Here is a 20,780-nt window from a genome sequence, read left to right on the forward strand (position 1 = left end):
ATAGAGTTAATTTAAAATTAATTTCATAAATATCACTATAATATATTTATAAAAAAAATGTCAAGTTTAATTCTAATATCAGTATAACATTCATATCAAAATTAAATTTATTATTAATTTGGAGAAGGACAGAATTACTTCATTTTAACAAAAATTGAGACGATGAGATTAAGTCTGTAATAAATATATGAACTAAATTGAGATTAAAATAAATACCAAATTGAAAATAAAATCAATGACATGGCACTAATAGTATCACATGACACTGCAATTATCATATCACACTGCCACATGACCCAATGTTGATTTGACACGTGACAAAAAAAATTAAAAGAAAATTAAAATATTTAGAAAAAAATCACAAATTAATATGTGACACATATTTAATGTTATTAGCTCAATACTAACAACAAAACTTAATTATTACACATTTTAAACAATAAGAATCCAATTAAGAGAAGTTATTGGAGGACTAAATTGAAATTTTCAAAAAAGAAAAAAAGACAAATTGAGGGTTTAAACCTTTTAAATGTATAATATTTAAAATATAATTTGTAAAATAATTTAGTAAAATAATAATTTTTAGATATATAAATTAAAGTTAAAATAAATTTAAATAAAAATAAAAACTATTATAAAATTTAAAAAATAAAAAAAATCTATTTTATTTATTATTCTAATAATTTTATTTGAATTATTTATTTAGAAAATAAAAGTGTATGCAACTTTCTTTAAGAACCTCTTTATTGAAGAGAAAGTTAAGCAAAGATTTTTTTGTTTTTTTTGTTTTTCGTTCCTATTTACCTTATTTTATGTACTTTCTCCATGAAAAATAAATCTGTGCTTTTCCATATGCTAAAACAAACTGGACCTAAGAGGTGGTGAGTAATAGGTGACCATGTGTATGTAGTTTACTGGATTTGACACGTTTATCTAAAATCATTTTCTTAGAAAAACAAAAGTAATTAATATGTTGCAGTGATGAGTGACACGTCAAAGATTGAATAAAACTTACATAGACATGTGTATTAATTATTTTTTTGTTTTTCAATAACTTTTAATTTCTGTTTTTGGTCCCATTTACTTTTAGTTTGGTCCATATTCTAAATGTTGCAGAGTAATTAATTATAATTGACACATGTACAATATTAAAAAACAATTTTATTTTAAAGAAAAAAGAATAATTAATATGGTGCAAATAATTCAGTTTTCTTCTGCTTCGCACCTTTTTTGCATTTCGTGTTTGATGATAGAATTTAAAGAAGATGAAGAATTTCAAGAAAAAAGTATATCAATATTTATCCTCCTTAAAGTTCACCATTTTCGTGAAAAGTTTTGAAAAATAGGGGAATAAACCTAACCAATATAGATTTTTCCATCACATCGATTTTGTTTTTAATAAAATAATTTTTAAAAATACATAAATTATTCTACCGTTGACATAATCAGTTAAATGAAAATTCCCTGTTTAAAACATGCCAACAAACATAAAGACTACAGAAATAAAAAAATTAAAATGAGAAAAAATATATTAGGAATAAAAAAGTGTAGAAATTTATTGAATAAAGAAATTACACGCGTAGGGTAATTCATACTCATATGCGGACGTGTCAATTAATATACACGTATGTGTCAATTAATATACACATCACTTAACGGATATTTATAAATACACTAAAATTAAAAAAAAAAATTATTGGAACAAAACATAACAAAATATTAAAAGTCATACGTATACGCAAAATATGTAAAACTTTAAAAGAGACTAAAAAGTCATTTAAGCTTATAAATTATTAATTAGAATGAGAATTTACTAATTTAATAAAATATATTTCTAAAGAATTGGATAGGCTTATTTTAATAAATTTTAGGTTTAATTATTTGTAGATGTAAAATTTTAAATTGATATCCACTTAAATTTTTGTTTTAATTGCGTTTTAATTAGTTCATTTAAAACAAAATGACTAACGACGTTAATAATATGTCACATGTTAATATGTGTAAGTGATTTTTTATTCTTTAAAAAATTACAATTTTTTTTGTTCATATGTCATGTTCCTATGACATTGTTAGTATCACATGACAATGTGATGTATCACTATCAGTGTTAAAGTGTCATTGTCTTGATCTCAATTTAGTTTCTATATGTCTATTTGAATCAATTTAGTTTCAATATTTATAGAGATAGAGCAATATTGTCTCTATCCAAAGTGAAACCAAATTTATTATTTATATAAATGTTACATTAATATTTTTTATTAAAAATGATTTTTTAACATATTGTATATGATTGTATATTATTAACTCATATTTTGTTAATCAAATATATGTCTCTTTAATTCAATTTAGTCCCAATTTTTTTTAAAATTGGAGCAATATTGTCTCTCTCTAATTTTAAACCAAATTTATTATTTGTATAAATATTATATTGATATTTTTTTAAAATGACTTTTTAACATATTACGTCATTGTATATTAGCTTGAACTCATAAGCTATGTTGGACTATTGAGTGTATTGGAACATTTTCATCGTCTTTGGGGAGGAAAACAACGCTCCAAAGGTGTGAATCATCTCTCTAGTGGGGACTTGTTCAGGTACACTCAGTAGGCTCACATCGTTTAAGAGTCGAGATAAATGACAATTTAAATATACTTTCCTCCTTTAACCCTTCAAAACATCTTTTAAGGACAAAATTGTATTAGGAGGTTCAAACTTCAAGATGAATAATACTTCAGATGTGGTGATTGAACCTAACGGTGTTATCATACTGAATTTGGAAGTGAAACATTAGCATCATTAATTGGGAACAAAAACTTCCTTGACTTTCAACTAGAGAGCTTAAAATCTAAGTTATATAAAATACAATAAATAATTAAATAATACTAACTCAAATTAGTTTACAATAATTTGTGAAAATTTTCCTCTGAAATTTTTATAAAAGTTCGCAAACATCAATTTCATGTACATTTTTGTATAGATATTCTAAAATCCTTCTAAATATAATTTTCTTTAGTAATTTCATTAACACCGATTTTACTCAATATGATTAATTCTTAATCCATTTCTAGATGCACAAATTTCACCTAGAGTGGGAATCTTATTTAACACTCAAGTAGAAACATACCTTCTTTTTAAAAAAAAAATATTAGTAGTCTTTAATAATTGACATTTATGACTTTTTTTAGTACACAATGCCATTTTTAGTCTTACAAAAGTTGTTTGAATGTGATTATAAAAATAAATATTCACTAGAGTGAACACTCATAGTATGAGAGAATAGCTTCACATAGTAAAATATTTAAGGTGAACTTTTTTAAGTCTTTTAGTAGACATATTGAAAGTTTTACAAAAACTAATGTATACACAACAATAAATTCATGTAAATTTAGTTAGAATTCTTAATTGTTTATGCGTGGGCAAGTTTTTATATATAGTTATGTTGAATATGATTTCCTTTGGGTTGACACTTTTTCTATAGAACTCAACATGTTCGTGCACAATAAATTTTTATCTTGCAAATCTCTTTGAAGTATTGACATGTCCAAATAGACATACAAACTCAAAAACTTGGTTTGTTATATCAAAATCATCTTGGAAATGTGAGAGTAAATATTGATAATAAGCGGATAATAAAAAAATCAAAATTGTGTTTTGTGATATCCACATGTATATTATATATACTTCTCATGTCAATCTCTTTTAGACCTCTTCTTATCTTTCTAATAACTGGTAATGTTTAAGAAACTTGACAAGATTTCAGTATTCATAACTTTTTTACTTGGTAAGGGTACCAAGGTTTGGTTCTTATTTTAAAAATGAGTAGACAAGAGTATTGTATTAACATAAAATTGTTGGTCGAATTCTATCCAAGTATAAATTCCTAATTAAATATTTTTTGTGCTTTTTTCTTTGATTATAAATAGTGTCTTTGAGGAAGAAATGTAATAATTGAAATTAATGAAATAATTAGATATATGGAAATAAAAATATCTTAATCGTAATTTATTTAAAGCTTCTTCCGTAAGGCACTTTTTTTAACATGATTATAATATTACTTTTGAGCAAGGTATAAAAATATGTATTAAGTATCGATTCCTCAAATAATTAACAAATATTCCGACATTAAATATCATGGTATAAGTAGAGATGACAAATAAACCCGTGTCCGTGGGTATCACCCGAACCCGTTCCCGTTTTGACGGGGAATCCCCGCTTTGACTGGGTATGGGTATGGGTAATATCCGAAATTTTCAACTGGGATGGGGATGGGGATGAGGATATATATATACCCGCCCAAATACCCGTCCCCGCTTAAATTACTAAACTATTTATAATTTATTAAATAATCTAAAAAATATATATAAATAAATAATATATTTACACATAAAATATAATATAATATAATATAATATAATATAATATAATATAATATAATATAATATAGTATATATACATATAAATAAAATATACTTATTTATATATATATATATATATATATATATATATTTACACATATACATGTAATATAATATAATATAATATACATATAATATATATACATAATAATATAATATAATATATATAATATATACATATAAAACAAATTAATCATTTAACTAGTGAAATCTTTTATAAACAAATTTATAACATGACAAATTTATAAAAATTTAAAAGAAATATATATATATATATATATATATATATATATATATATATATATATATATATATATATATATATATATATATATATATATATATATATATATATAAAAGCATAAAATATCTACGCATATATATATATATGATATATATATACATAATAATATAATATATATTATTATATTTATATTATTATATAATATAATATAATATATACTTAAAATAAATATATATCTATAATATATATATATATATATATATATATATATATATATATATAAACATAAGATATCCACACATATAATATATATACATAGTAATAATAATATAATATATAATATAATATAATATATAAAAATAATTATATATATATATATATAAACATAAGATATCCACACATATAATATATATATACATAGTAATATAATATATAATATAATATAATATATATATATATATATATATATATATATATATATATATAACATATTTCTCATTCTCTTTGTTTTTTGTTATACACTTTGTTTACTCTCTCAATTGTCTGGTTTGTTTTTCAAGATTTAATTTTGAAGGTAATTTTTCTTCTTCTTATTACATAATTTTTACTCTCTGTACATGGTTATGTTCAAATAGGTGTTCCTCAATTTCATTCTATGAAATAATTTTTAGGTTACACATTTGATTATCTTTATTTATTTATTTATTTTCATGAAAATGTTTGACTCTTATTTTGTAGCTCTTCTTTTTGTTACTACTTTGGTTATACACTTTTTTACTCTCTTTTAATTGTTTGGCTTGTTCTTTAAGGTTTAAGCAGATCTTCAAGGTACTTTTCCTTTTATCATAATCTTAATTATACATTTTTTTTTCTGTTATGTTATGTTCAAATGGATATTCTCAAATTTGGGTCACACATTTAATTATCTTTACTCCTTTATGATAATTTTATTTATTATTTATTTTTTGTTTCATGATAATGTTTAATTATTTACTATAGAGGCTTTGATGTGTACAAGAAGTTGGATATGGAACTCAAACCATCTAGGTAAGTTACTCAAATTTATTAATATTTTTTGTTAGTATTTTTTGTGAATTCTCATCTAATATTCTACATTTGGTGTTTGTAGGTGTTAAAAAATTAAAAGGAAAAGATGTTCTCATGAGTGAGAATGAATCTGATGAAGAATGTACATTATATTCATTATATTCTAGTAATTAAAATTTTCAATTTCAATTATTATATCATATCTAATTTTTCATTTTTTTTCTATGTGTAGGTGGATCAAATGCAAATGAAACCACTGATCATTTGTAAAATTAATAAATATTTTGGTTATTATAAAATTTTAGTAATGTGTAATTTTTTAGCTTTTATATAATTATTTGAATTTTATTTAGTTGTTATTTGATACTTTAATTTGAGATTTATACTATTATAATATTTTTCTTAATATTTGACATCATGAAAATCAAAAAGAGTATGTTATTTTAATATTGAATATTTTGATAGTATCATGATTCCGTTGGTGTGATTTTTAAATTTTTTTTATAAAAAATATTTAATTGATATATGGAACAATAAAAAAATGGGTATGGGTATGGGTATAAGAAAATACCCGTTACCCGGTGGGGATGGGGATTGGTCAAAAGTTGTATACCCGTTGGGTTTGGGGATGGGGATGGGGATGAATTTTTATTATGGGGATGGGAATGGGATCATGATACCCGTACCCGCCCCGCCCCAGTATTCATAACTTTTTTACTTGGTAAGGGTACCAAGGTTTGGTTCTTATTTTAAAAATGAGTAGACAAGAGTATTGTATTAACATAAAATTGTTGGTCGAATTCTATCCAAGTATAAATTCCTAATTAAATATTTTTTGTGCTTTTTTCTTTGATTATAAATAGTGTCTTTGAGAAAGAAATGTAATAATTGAAATTAATGAAATAATTAGATATATGGAAATAAAAATATCTTAATCGTAATTTATTTAAAGCTTCTTCCGTAAGGCACTTTTTTTAACATGATTATAATATTACTTTTGAGCAAGGTATAAAAATATGTATTAAGTATCGATTCCTCAAATAATTAACAAATATTCCGACATTAAATATCATGGTATAAGCAATCAAAATATTAAAATTCATATCAACCGAAGATACTTACGTTTATCACTTGAAAATGGATGTTATAATGAATCTTAATATACTAAATCATTACAATAAAAAATATATATTTATTGATGGGCAGAAGCGTCAATAATAAAAAATTGTTTGTAAATTAAAATGACCGACAACCAAAAGTTTATCGATAAAATATTTGTCGACAGATAAGGAAAATCCATGGATAATTATCAACGTACAAAATTTGTTGGTAGTTATTATTAGTTACCATCTGTTTGTAATTTACAATGAATTTTGATCATCAATAATTATTCATCAGTAAATATTGTGATTTCATTTTCTTCTTCCTCCTCCTCCTTTCTTTTTCTTCTTCTTCTTCTTCTTTTTTCTTTACTCCTTCTCCTCCTCCTTCGTCACTACCGCAACAAAGTGTGCCACCTCCAACTCCTCCTCCTTCCTACCTTTCTCCTCCTCCTCCTTTGTCATTGTTGTCACTGCCACCACCACCTCATTTGCCATTGTTGCTGTTGGCATCATCGCCTCTGCAACTGTCATCGCCTCCTCCTGCTTCTCGTCCTCCTCTTCTTTCTTCTCTTCTTTTCTTCTTCTTACCAATCCACAATTAATTTATAACAAAATATTTCGTTGAATTTGGCAAGAAAATTGACGTCTATTAATTCATCGATGGATTTTTGAAAAAAATCTACTACTAACGGATTTTACTACCATATGATAAAATTTCGAATTGAGAACTTTGACATCCATTTTCCAAACAAATTTTACCGACGAATTTTAGTAACAAATCAATTATTGACAAATGCTTTTCGACGGTAATAAAAATTCTAATTTACTGAGAAATCGATTATAGGAAAGAAAATATATATTGGTAATTAAAATTCTAAATCTGTCAACAAACACCATTGAAAATGAATTTTTGTCTGTCGATAAAATCCCGTCAATGATATGACAAGTAGTGAGCAATTTAACCAAAAATAATATTAAAAATCACTTCATAGAGCTTTCCTTAGTGTTGGGACAATAGGCTCTAAAAAGAGGGAGTTGAATAGAGTGTCAAACTCTTTTTCACACAACACAAAACTAAAACAACTTGAAACGGATAGGTGAAGGGTAAAAAGTTTTATACTAGTTCACTCAAACTCGTAGACTATGTCCATCTGTCCCTTAAGAAAAAACTTACGAGGTTCTAGTAATCAAATAAATTTTCAATAAAACTAGCACATAAACTTCTCCAAGTTACAATAAGTATACAAATCTCTTAGGGTAACAATGAGTATACAAATCTCTCTAGATTATACGTGTATAACCTCTCCAAGTATAACATTTCTCAATCTCCCATTAATATTAAGAACTCCTAAGATAACAAATAAACACTCTCAAAAGAGAGAACAAATAATGTTTACAATGAATAAGTTCACAGTGTGAAAAAAATTATAAAAAAAATCAATTTTCCACTATTTAAATTGGCTAGACGATATCTCAATAAGACATCCAAAAGATGTCGATAAGACATTGTTAGTACATAAAATTATATAAGTATATATCTTGTTATTTTGTTTTCTATCACCCTTGTAGCTCTTAAAACAGAAACATGCTCTAAAAATTAAATAAGATAGATCACTTTCGCATTTTCTTTCTATGAGATGGTTCTTTAGTGTTCTAAGATCCAATTAGATTAATTAATAACAATAATAATATAAGGTTTCACTTCCTTTGACTCAATATTGTACCATCTCTCTCTTACTTGAAGAATTTAAGGTAGAGAAACATACGATAGTTGTGAGGGAGGAAATCCTGTCTCTATGTTTATGGTTTACATAGATATAAATTATACTATTTTGCTAAGTGGACCAAATAGTAACATTATCAGAAAATTACTCCTTATTAGTTTAATTATTATTTTATTCTTATTTTTAACTTATTTACTTATTGATCCTTTAATTAATAAATTTTATGTTTCTTACACAACATAAAACCTTATATGATTGTTATCTCTCTCTTTAAGAGTTCTATGGATACACAAAAGTGTGAAAGTGTATATCGAGTGATAACTCAGGAAGCACACTTATTTCTATAAAATAACGTAAAACGTGTCTAACAATTTTTTTGGACACTATATTTGTCCTATATACATTCTTCATAAATTCCGTATTTTTTCAACCGTGTCACAATTTAAGCAAAAATATTTTTGTTATAGTCCCTACACCTTTTCGAAACCTCTTCACACTTCTTTAACATAATTTAATCATAGTGAACCAACAGTTTCACACTTCTTTAACATAATTTAATCATAGTGAACCAACATTTATCTCTGACTAAAAAATACTTTCTAAATATTACTATCATACAAAAATAAGAGGAAATTAAAATAAAAACTTATATTACAAATTTTTAATATGTTCTCCTAAGATCTAATTTTTTAATCATTTTATTGTGAGGACCATTATTATAGAAAAATTGTGTAAGGCCCGTTAATATTATTCATTATTTTTTTTGCCCTAAACTAAAGGGTTGTCCTTGTAAGTGGGCCTAAGGGGCTGGCCCAGTTGATAAAATCCTTTCCAGTTGCCCTAAGTCACATTTTCATTCCATTTCAGAGAACTTGAGCTGCAGCCGTCAACCCCCTCCGCTAGGGTTTTGTTCCACTGTCACGTTAAGCTAAAGGAACTTATACTCCATGTAAGTGTCTCTTCCAGCAGTTCTAGTTCCCTTTTTGCTATCTTGTTTTGTGTTTTCGATTAAAAGCCTCTGCTAATTCAGTTTCCCTGGTTCTGTTCTGCTGTCCCGCCAGTTCTGCGAACCCATCTTTGAGTTGTTGCGCTCCGAGGTCCCGTGTCGAAGCTCGGTTAGCCCTTTTTCAGGTACGGGAAGTTAGGGTTTCTAGTTTCGAGTCGTTTTGAACTGTGTATGAGTTGGTTGTTGATTTTATGGTCTGATCTTTCGTTTTGATGCGTGAGAATATCTTGCATGATTTGTTTGGTTGGAAAACATGGCTGCAGTAGGTGAAACAGTGATGAGACCTGTTAATCTCGCTCAAGCGAGCCAGTCTCGCCTAGGCGAGACAAACAGGGGCTCGCCCAGGCCAGTTTACGCGAGTGGTCGCCCAGGCGACCCGCTCCTTATTTTGAGCGAGCGAGCATCTCGCCCAGGCGAGAGGGGTCTCGCCTAAGCAAGATCCTGCGTTGCTTCCTGACGCCCTTTTTGAGCCCTCGCCTAGGCGAAGGGGACTCGCCTGAGCGAGACCCTTCAGCCTAAGCGAGGGATTGGGCAAGACTGTATTGTGTTTGGTTGTGTGTTTACTCTCTTATGATTGGAATTGTATGGGTATGACTGCCATGATGAGATACTTGTACATATGTACGGATATATGCCTAATGGATTGCTATATATGCGTGACATGATTCATAAAAGATGAATGATGGGTGTTGTGGGAACTTGGCATGTGAGATGAATGAGTGATTTGGAACTAAAGGAACATGGTATTGATATGAGATGAGGCCCTAGACTCATGGGGTGGTGATGATTCGATGTATGGATTCAAAATGTGATGCGTATAAGGAATTAATCTCAGGGATTGGTATGGAATTGTAAATATGATTTAATGTTCTCTTACTGCTGATTTATGAATGTTGTTGGTCTGTGTCAGCGTGTAATTCCTTGGGGCCTCTAGGTGGGACCTCCGGGGTTGCGCTTCAGTGGTCGGGACGTAATTCCATGGCCCCTGGTAGTGGGTGTCCATGGTGGTGCCCCATCTGTATAACTAGGTAAGGATTCAAGGTAAGGTTGCATCCTGACACTCTAAGGGGTCAGTTAGTCTCACCTAGAGCGGACTGACTCCTGTGGTGAGAGTAGCAGGAGGCCCGAAATTCATTAAGGGCTAACCTTGTGGTGAGAGTAGCAGGAGGCCCGAAATTCATTAAGGGCTAACCTTGTGGTGAGGGAAAATTGATCCATCGTAACACTTGTAACACATAGCTCGGGGGTGAGCAGCTCGGGGGTGAGCAGAGGTATCCACCACAAGTGCGGGCATTCGCTGAATCCGACCAAGTTATACGTATCCGGATGAGTCGAGTCGAGTCGTAGTGTATTGATTGAAAAGTCATAACATGCTTGGTTGTTGTATGGATATTGGATGGTGAAAGTATATTTGACTGTATGATGAAAATATTGTTGGCTCTAGCTTACCCTGTTTGTTGTATGGTTATCTTGTATGTGGTTCTTCTTTCTTGCGATGATCATCAATTTGATTGATGGGAGCAGATGGGCGAGGTTCTCGTGGTCAGCAAGGAAATGGTGATTCCGCTGCTTAGCCTTCTGGGCTGGATTTATCTTATTCATGATTTCTTTAGGGCTATGGCCCATGTATCGCTTTATACATTACTACTCTACCCTCTTTGATAGACTTGTATCTAGTTTTCCGTTGACATCGTGGTGTGCCCAAGTTGTAGGGGTTGTGTTAAGGACCCCTGGACTACTCCATATTACTATTTTGTGTGACGTGTCTTTTAATTTCGCATAATGGGACGTTACAAATTGTACAACTTTACAATTTATTTATAATTTCAGATATATTAAATTTAATTTTCAATTATATCTTGGCCGAGGCTTAATAGTTAAATAATATACTAAAAAGTATTTTGAGTGTCATATATAATAATAAAAAAATAGCTATACAAGTTTTAAAAAATCAGGGAGGGGACATTTGTGTCTGATTATTGAGAAAGATAAGGGAAGCTTAGGAGAAAAACTCTGAAACCATTGAATATGTTGAATTGAAGAAGAATATAAAAAATAAATAGTGGTGGGATGACAAGTTTATTCTCCGAAGTCATATTATATGACCACTAACAAAAGAAAAAAAGAAAAACACTAAAAAAATAGAACAATCTGTCTTAAAATTATTCTTGAATAAATAGTGACTCTGAGATTTAATGCTTTAGCTTAGAAAGTGGTGCCTGAGTTGGTTCCTACCAAATGCACTTAGTTTGGTAAAGAAAGAAGATATTCACGAAGAAGATTGGTCATATAGATGCAATGAGGAGTTTGATAACTCTAAAAAAATTTGGTGGAAAAGTGACTCACTCAAAGTTGAGATTGTTGAGAAGGGGATTTTGGAAATATTTTTTTCATTTAGATTAGTGAATTTTAAGTATAATTTAATCTTATATAAAATTAGTATTTAAAGTATGGTTATGTTCAATTATTTACTTTGGCCATTTTAGGTTGATATGAAATTTTGAATGCACTAAACACGTCTTTTATGTATGACATATCATATATTTATAAGTTATAATAAGATAAAATAAGTCTATTAAATTTTATTAGAATAGATTTTAAGATTATATTAGTAAGTAATAAGGATTTAAATAATTATTTTATATCATCGAAAGATTTGTAATCTTTCGTCTAATAAAAATTGTACGAAAACATTTGCAACTCACCACTAAAATTGTACGGAAATATGTGAAGATTTGCAAATTTAGCAACAAATTTGAATGTGAAGGTTCACAATTTTATATGAGAAAAATTGTACAAGATTTGTAGTTTTTCATAAAAAAAATGAAAATTTACTGTTTTTGTCAGAAAAATTATATAGTGAATAAGGATATTTTGTGAACTATTTGTAGAAGTAAAATGAGAAATCATGTTAAATTTATGTTATATGTTTATTTTTATTTCTATTTGTAAATATGCTGCTAGAATAGATTAATTTCTTATCATGTAATTTTTTTTTATAACTCAATCTCACAAAATTTAATGGTAAAATAATATTTATAGTGTGAATATAAAAAACTCAAGTTCAAATAGTTTAAACCCTCATGAAATTAAAATCTCATATAACACTCATTTACAATTATCACAAATCCCACAAACCATAATTTCACCATCTATGATTCTCATCTATTAACGATTGGACAAGATTAAGCAATTTTTGTAATAGTAAAAAAGACCAATGATGCTGACAGGTGTTGAAAAGAAGCCATTTTCTCCACCTATTTCTGATCCAACGAATCAATCAAATTGGTTACTTAATTACAAGACTTTTGACTCATTAATTTGAATTTTTAAGGACCTTTAACCCCACTTTAACTCTTCCTTCCATCACTCACCCAAACACATCATCCACTCAATGGAGGTCCTTTCATTCATTTCCTCATTTCATAATCATGTTGCAGAATGAAAGCTAGCTGTTACCAACTTTTATGCAGAGAATAGCTGATATTAATTATTTGATTAACATTTACCCATTAAACCAAAAGTTTTGACTAATAGTTAAAACATAAATCTTTGTACTCAAAAGCATAACACCACACTAGTTCATTTAAAAGTTTTTTTATACTTTAATAAGAAAATACAAGTCAATTTTCAGCATAAGGTTTCTTTCAATTGATAATATTTTTTATATAGATATAATTTTTCATTTGACCGAAGACTGAATAACGACAATAAATAAGCTCAAAGTGGGTGAAAAAAGGGACAAAAATAGAAGAAAAGCTTAAACACTAAACTGCAGAATTTAAAATTTAAAAAGTTAAATCTGACGTAGTGATAGAGTTAGTTTGAATTGAAAAAGATAAATACAATAATTGAAGGAGACCACAAGTTGTAATTAATTTGGTTGAACTTCACCAATTTTAAATTACTTTGAGCTGCTGTGATTATCAAGTCAAGTCATCCAAGACAGCTAGGAACACCAGAAATGATATACATACCTATACATACATAATATATATATATATATATATATATATATATATATATATATATATATATAATGTGTTGCCATTTGAGTGTTGTCTTCATTCATTTTCACATCCTCACGGAACGCAAACATGAAAATCTTGTGGTTTCTTCAATGTCTCTTCTTCATGGCTATGCTTCTCATCAATCCATCTGTTGCTCCCAAGTAACTAGTTTTCTCAACATACCTTCTTACAATCAAGTAGCTCTCCATTTGGTTTATGAATCTGAGACATTGTCATAATACTTCTTAAATAAAATTACTGTCATTTGAAATATATAATTTATCATTGCAGTAGTTACTACCATTATTATATACAAACTCCAACAGATATAACTGTAGGAAACTATTCTGATTGACAGATTTCAATTTCAGATATCTATTTGATATTTTTCTAAACTCAAGATTAATATGTCAATATCTCACAGATTCAGAAACTGAAATAGGTTTTACTCTTTATCAAATCCTAAAAGCACTAAAAAACAAACTTACATATATCATTTTGTTTAACCACAAATAACTAAGTTCATGTTTGTAATGAGATTGGTTATTGTTTTGTAACAGTGCACCAGCTCCTCCTTCAGGTGGTGACTTGAAGGTGCCAGAAGCACCCCCTCAACTGCTACACAAGGTCTCTGGTTCACGTCCATGAAGAATTTCTAGACAAGCTTATATATATAAAGTTTGCTTCTTCTATATATAGTACTATCTCTTTTCTTCTTAACCAGAAATAAGCTTAGACTACTGTGTCTTTAGCTATATATGTACAATAAACTTTGATCTTTCTTGTTGTGTGTAATAATAATGCCTATGTTACTTAACTACTGGTGCTCTCAGCAAATACTGAAAATCTATGGGTTTGAAACAGAATAAAAACTATATTTTAGTACAAGAACATTAGTTTTAAGTTAAAACTAAAATTGCCTTCAAGAATTGTATGAGTAGTACTAATTTACTGTTGGATTCTTTACGAAGTTAATGGTACAGAAAGATCGTGTTTCCATGCTTGTTTGGGATATAAAACATGTTCCACTGATGATAGGTGCGCACCAATCAGCAAGCCAAATAGTTTCTTTTCAGTAAATATCAGATCAATGGTTTTATTTTCAAAAATTTTCTAAGTTTCTGTTTCCTCTAGTTTACCTGTCCTACGATGACAGCAGGAGAAAATAAAAGAAATATCAGTTCCTTGCTTCTTATCTACTGACTGTCCTATAATAATCTACACAGATTAAATAAATTTATGAATTTTTAGTTCCTACAGTTCATAACATTACTTGGAAAAGGATGAACTCTTTGTTAGATGAAGGAGAGAGGACAGAAATTGGTGAAAAATAAAAATGTGAGTTTGTTTGTGTTGAATAATCCATATCAAATAAAAATAAAGTCAAATTACAGAATATAAGTCGATGTAAACCTCGTTTTAAAAGTAATTTTATAGGATTGAGTTATATTTAAATTTTACTTTATTAAGAGTTTGATTAAGAAAAATGAGTTGACAAATAAACATATGTAAGATCCAATATTTTTTTTATCTTATTTTTCATCTATTTTCGTTCACTTAATATTTTGTTCAATATTTTTCTTAAACTGTTTTCTATTTTCTTTCTATTTCTTACTTACTTTGATTCACATCTTCTATTTCTGTCCATCCATTCACATAGTGGACCCTTTTAGTATGATGATTCAATTCTACCAGTTATGTTTACGAATACTGGTAATTTAGTAGGCACATTTTAGTTTATCTAGATAAATCAGCTCATTGAGACAAAGTAACTATGTAAATATTCATTAATATGAATTACTGAAACTGTAGGTCGACTTGACAAGTTTTCTCAAGTTTAAATTTTAGATATGCAATCATATTAAATATTTTAAAAGAGAATTTTATAGTCCCCAGTGATTGTGCAGGTGTCAGATAGAATTGTCTTCAATAGAAAATAGTTGTGGTCTCTACCAAAAGAAGCCTGTAATATGAAATTTTAGCTATATGAACTCAAAAAAAAACAAATTAACCTAATGGACTGATTTTATGTTGAATAGAACGTAAGAAAATTCTCCTATGACCAATAGAAACGAGTTATTGTCTCCTTTTGTTTGCAATTTTCACGAAACTTATCAGATAACATCCTCATTTTACCTTATTTAAATGATTCAAATTACACATGTGGTGGAAACTGGAAAGTTGGAATCAGCCATACCTTTCTTGACAACAATGGAGGTGTGCATTGACTTGGCTTGTGAGTCATCCATTTAGCCTTTCATTTCATGCCATTGAAATAGAAAAGGAAACTAGTTAGCATTTAGCAATTGGAAACAAAACTTCATTATCTAGACAGCTTTGCATGTAGCTATGTTCAATTGACTTGACTAAATGAGGCATGATTTTCATTCCCTACACTACATCTTGGAAAACGATAAGAATGGCCTTGGATGATTTAATCAAGCAAGAAGAACAAGAAAAGAAAATGCAGTTGGCCCACAAAGCAGAACAGATAAAATGTGGCTACAAATAGGACAGGTATACCATGATTCAACATTTGTGCATTCACTGTTTCTGATGCTGACTTTAGCCTGAAATTTTCCTTCCAAGTTTTCCAAGCCTTTCTGACTTCATCCAACTCACCATCTGGAATGCTTGAATAGTTTTCCAAATTCTCAACCCATTTTGCCCAAGGAGAGTTTGATGAGTCTAGGAACTTGGACACTTCAGGCAACACAACACCCGTGTAGAACTCATCAACTGCTTTGAGAATTTGTTCTGATTCAACCATAGACACCATTTCTTGCCGTGTAAAGCTTCCAGCACTTGATCTCATTTTGAAAGCATTTCCCCTCAAAATCAGAACTACTGGTGGAGCAAGCGGGAGGACAATCCGTGAAAACTTGTTGAGTGACAACAAAATGATATCTTTTGGGATTAAATTGCGCTTTACCGCCACAGCAGTCCCAACCATCTTGCGTATCTGATTAGTCATCCAGTTAGTGTGACTGTGTGATTCAGGTTAATGTAAAATAGATCATCCCAACCAAGAAGTGCATAAAGCTATATTTTGTTAGTTGAATAGAAAAACGCCCAAAGTACAGCCCTTTACAGTGTTTAGATGCTCAATGTAGAACAGGTAATCAGAATACTAAATAATTCAAGAGAAGAATGCATGAATGCAGCAAATACACTGCAGTGTCCTGTTAGAAACCCCAGTTTTGAAGTCATAAAAGACCAATAGACAAATTACAAGAATGAAGAGACAAGTCATTTGAATTATGTTCTATAGGCAAGAAAAAATTAAGGTTATGGATGGTCATAAAGGACCACTAGTTATGTAATTAAGTTTTAAGTTAACATTAAACTCTTACATGTCAGAATCAACAAAGACTTACTTGATGTAACATGAAGGAGTCCCCCCATATATGGATCTCTACATAACCATATCCCAGAGATGTTTCCAACTTCCCACAAGAACAACGAAAAACATTTCTGAAATGGGAAGCATTTAATCTATCTTTTTCATCTGGTTGGTGTAGCCATCTTGCACGAACTACTACATTAGAGTTTTGACTACTCAAGCCATTGGTTTCACTAGACTCTGGAGGCTTGTGCCTCTCTTCCTTATCAGTTAATGTGGTTGGAATGCCACCCTCAAAATCATAATCATCACTGTCCTCACCCTCTGATTCACAACCTGATGCCAAACTAGATGGTCCTGTTCTGTCTGACATGACATCACTTCCAGATGATTGCTTTAATTGGTATTTTTTCCTGTACTTAGATCGAACAGTATAATTATGGAAAGGATGCTCTCCCTGCAATAATAACATCAACGAATACAAAAGTTAAATAAATACCTGATTTTAAACATTAGAGCTAATTACAACAACTTTAAAATCATTACTTTAGCCTCCCCTACTATATGACTTCTTTAATTGACAGTTAGTTATTAAAATTCATTTTAAGTTTTTTTTTTACATTTAGTTTTCACATGTACGTACCCCTTGAACTATTGAAATTATGACACGAGTATCCTATGTTTTACAAATATTACAGGTATCCCGCAGTTTCTTTAAGATATTACACATGTATCCTTTCTTTTAAAACATGTTACATGAGCATCCCCTTTATTTTACAAAACTAACATACAATACCTCTATGTCAAATATGGACCACTTGTTTCTCACATAACATTGTTGAAACAAATTGCACTACAAATTTTGAAAATCCACATCATTGACACAGCCCAGAATTAAAAAATCTCAATCAAAAAAACACCTACTACAACAGAGAAAACAGCTTGTCCACAAAAATAGTGAAGGAGAGAAAACACAAGGTGTCCAATACTTCAAACTGCAAGGACATGGATGTTTAATGAATGAGATAATGACATTTTTTACATTAGAGGCTTCATTAAAACTCACGTGCAGATCACATGATGTGAATTGTAGACAAGGTTAACATTGTTTGCAAGGGAGGGGTACAACTATAAAGGATGAGGTCTAGTGGAGAAAGATTTGTGAAAGCATGCAAGAGTTCAAACCATCGTATCATTATTATGCACATTGTATAAAAATCTTGTGGAAGAAAGCAAGTAGTGCAAGAGGTTCATTATTTGTAAACAAGAAATAAACTTAAACAACACACAAATTTAAAGAGCCACAGAAAAAAATTTCGGTAAGGAGCATGCCTAGAAGAAACTGAGATGAAAACTAGAGAATTCATGTCAAGAAAAACCATTCGGCAACTAAGCAAAATATAAATGAAAATGAGTATACCTCGAAAACATTAAGTATGCTGTTGAACTCCGAAATATGAAAATCAATTTCATCCTTGCTAAAATGACTCTGGATTCCTATTATATCAGCGGGAAGGAGATAAGAATATTTCCGCAAATTGCACTCCCTTCTAGGATCAAATCTTCTAAAACAAGCCAAAACCATGAAGCAATAAATAACAGTCAGATAGCAGTAATTGAAAATCAAGAAACACTTACAATTTGTTAGTTATCTGAAAAAACATAAGCCATACCAATAGTCCAAAAGAAAATATTCTTTTTTCTTTCTGCATAATCCTATAGGTTAGTTCTACTCCCACTTAGTGGGGAAAGAGCTTTGGCTGCTGTTATAATTTTCCCACAGATGACAATTTTAATCTGAACATTTTTAAACATAATTAAGCATACAGGATTTGTATAACACTTGCATGGTTTGTGAAACAAATTGGGGCTTTCAATTTTCATACTGATTAGAAGCCGGCATAGATTTGTCACATGTACTTGCTACTAAACAAATCATATATCCTTACATATCTTAGTTGAGTAGTCAATTCTAAACTAATTTTGCTATATTAACATTATCAATTTCATAGTGGCATGTTACCGTAGCATCCCTTATAAAATATCATTAAGAATGGACAAATAATGAAATGCAGGAAAAATAAATACTCATTTAATCTATCGAATGACAAGAACATATGCATACCAATCAATATACGAGTAGAGAAATACCATTATGAAACAATCTTAAGAAATCAAGCATAACAATGTATATATAACCAGACAGATATCTTACTTCGTTGAAGGCAGAATGCTAAAAACCCTGATAGTGTAAGGAAGATAAGTGTTAATGCGGTTTGCTAGAGCAATGCCATAGTCATCACCTTTCCATGCATTCTCAGGGATTTCCATCTTAAAGGATATCATCGTTGCTAGAGAGTGGACCTAAACAAGCACCTCATACAAGTGGGAAAAAAATCAAGATGTGTAAAAACACAATAACAATAACAAAACCAATTCATAGAAGGAATAACAAGAACTTCAAGAAGTTTACTCACTCCTTTATCAGTTCTGCTACTCCTTCCCCATTTCACTTTGTTCAGGTCCCCAAAATTACTATCACGCATGCCACCGGCCATGAAAATCGCAGTTTCCAGTTCTTTCTCAATAGCTACATCATGTCAAAATTCTATACTTTAGCAACACTCCATTGTTCACACGGGCTAGGCTGATTTAAGTGTATGCCAGCAATCAGAGTTTACTTTAAAGAATCAAACTATGTTCAAATAACAAACACACATTAGAATTTCACCACAATCATATTCATAACACCACATAATTCCAAATTCTAAAAACACTTGCCTACATTATAGAGCTACACCCATCTTCATAATTTCAACTTTCAAACAAAAACTAATACTTTATTTCGAGATTTTCTACCATAACCAACAAGACAATAGAGAAAAATGGTCTTACTGGATAATGTGTGTTCATCCCGTTGTATCTGCAGGCCTGCAAATAACCCCCATGGAATCAAATTAGCAGAATTTAAAAAAAAAATGAAATTTGAAAGAAGAAAGAAAAGGGCTGGAGGGCTACCTCTAAAATCTGTTCCAACGTATCCAACTCTCATTACAACCTTTTTCTTGAGGAAAGGTTCCCATTTCTGAGAAGGGGTTGGAAGAGAGTGAGTCGAAGAGCAGAAGCAGTTGAAGAGAGTCGGAGGCAGAAGCAGATATGGCAGCGAACAAGAAGGGAATAACATTGATACCAAAGTGGATATCTTGCTTTCTCTTACTCTTACACGAGTTGGAATTGAAAGAAAGTGAGGGGAAGAAGAAACACAGTTACTCATCATTTTCGAAGCTTTCTTTCAACTCTATCTGTTACGCTCTGCAGTGCCAACATAACATGTTCCTGAAACGAACAAATGTTCCTGGTATGCTAAAGCTAAATACTGCAATTATCGTACCTGTTTCTTTCACTCTATTTTAATTTTCGTTTTAACTAATTAATTAGTAGGTGTATCAAGGAAATTTTTTAATTGGATTTGTAAATTTTAAAAAATTATTAATTGCAATTATGCAACCTTTATTCTCCTGTTTTTAGTTGTGTAAATTTGGTTGCTTTGCTATTCTTGTATTATTATAATGGCCTAGTATTATTAAGACGAATATTTAAATTTATTAGTCATAGATTTACATTGAAATTTTATCTTAATGAGCAGAAATACAATTGAGAAGTGTATTTATTTTAATAAAATACAAATTAGAAGAGGTGTCTTTTGTAATAAAATACAATTTTGTCTTAAAAATATAATTGAGATGTGTATTTAATTTAAAATTGGAAGAGGTGAGAATGTATTCACGACCTTTGAGAATATAATGCAATTTCTTATATTATTATTTTTTATAATAAAATACAAAATAGATTAAATTTATACCAGGAATTTAGGAAAAGCAAGTTCA

At 29.6% G+C, this 20,780-nt stretch overlaps 1 protein-coding gene and 1 long non-coding RNA gene across 3 annotated transcripts; one reads left to right on the forward strand and one right to left on the reverse strand.

Annotated features, from left to right (window-relative positions):
• Nucleotides 1-13,343: 13,343 nt before the first annotated feature.
• LOC114193347 (Pseudouridine synthase family protein) lies at nt 13,344-20,241 on the reverse strand. 2 transcript variants are annotated; one of them, XM_028083099.2, is made up of 9 exons: nt 19,912-20,241; nt 19,789-19,824; nt 19,371-19,483; nt 19,109-19,257; nt 18,314-18,455; nt 16,928-17,350; nt 16,074-16,512; nt 15,748-15,804; nt 13,344-13,772 (listed from the first exon to the last, which is right to left on the reverse strand). In XM_028083099.2, the coding sequence occupies exons 1-8, from the start codon at nt 20,168-20,170 to the stop codon at nt 15,800-15,802; spliced, it is 1,566 nt and encodes a 521-aa protein (XP_027938900.1). In that variant the 5' UTR covers nt 20,171-20,241; the 3' UTR covers nt 13,344-13,772; nt 15,748-15,799. The 2 variants fall into 2 exon arrangements, with proteins under 2 accessions (XP_027938900.1, XP_027938899.1); XM_028083098.2 differs by having other exon boundaries at nt 18,314-18,458.
• LOC114193348 (uncharacterized) lies at nt 13,460-14,367 on the forward strand. Its single transcript, XR_003606255.2, has 2 exons — nt 13,460-13,711; nt 14,111-14,367. It is a non-coding gene; the product is annotated as an uncharacterized LOC114193348 (long non-coding RNA).
• Nucleotides 20,242-20,780: the final 539 nt, after the last annotated feature.

Source organism: Vigna unguiculata, chromosome 8 (genome assembly GCF_037176805.1).
Source record: "Vigna unguiculata cultivar grain cowpea cultivar isolate G323 ecotype 2 chromosome 8, ASM3717680v1, whole genome shotgun sequence".
Lineage (NCBI taxonomy): Eukaryota > Viridiplantae > Streptophyta > Magnoliopsida > Fabales > Fabaceae > Vigna > Vigna unguiculata.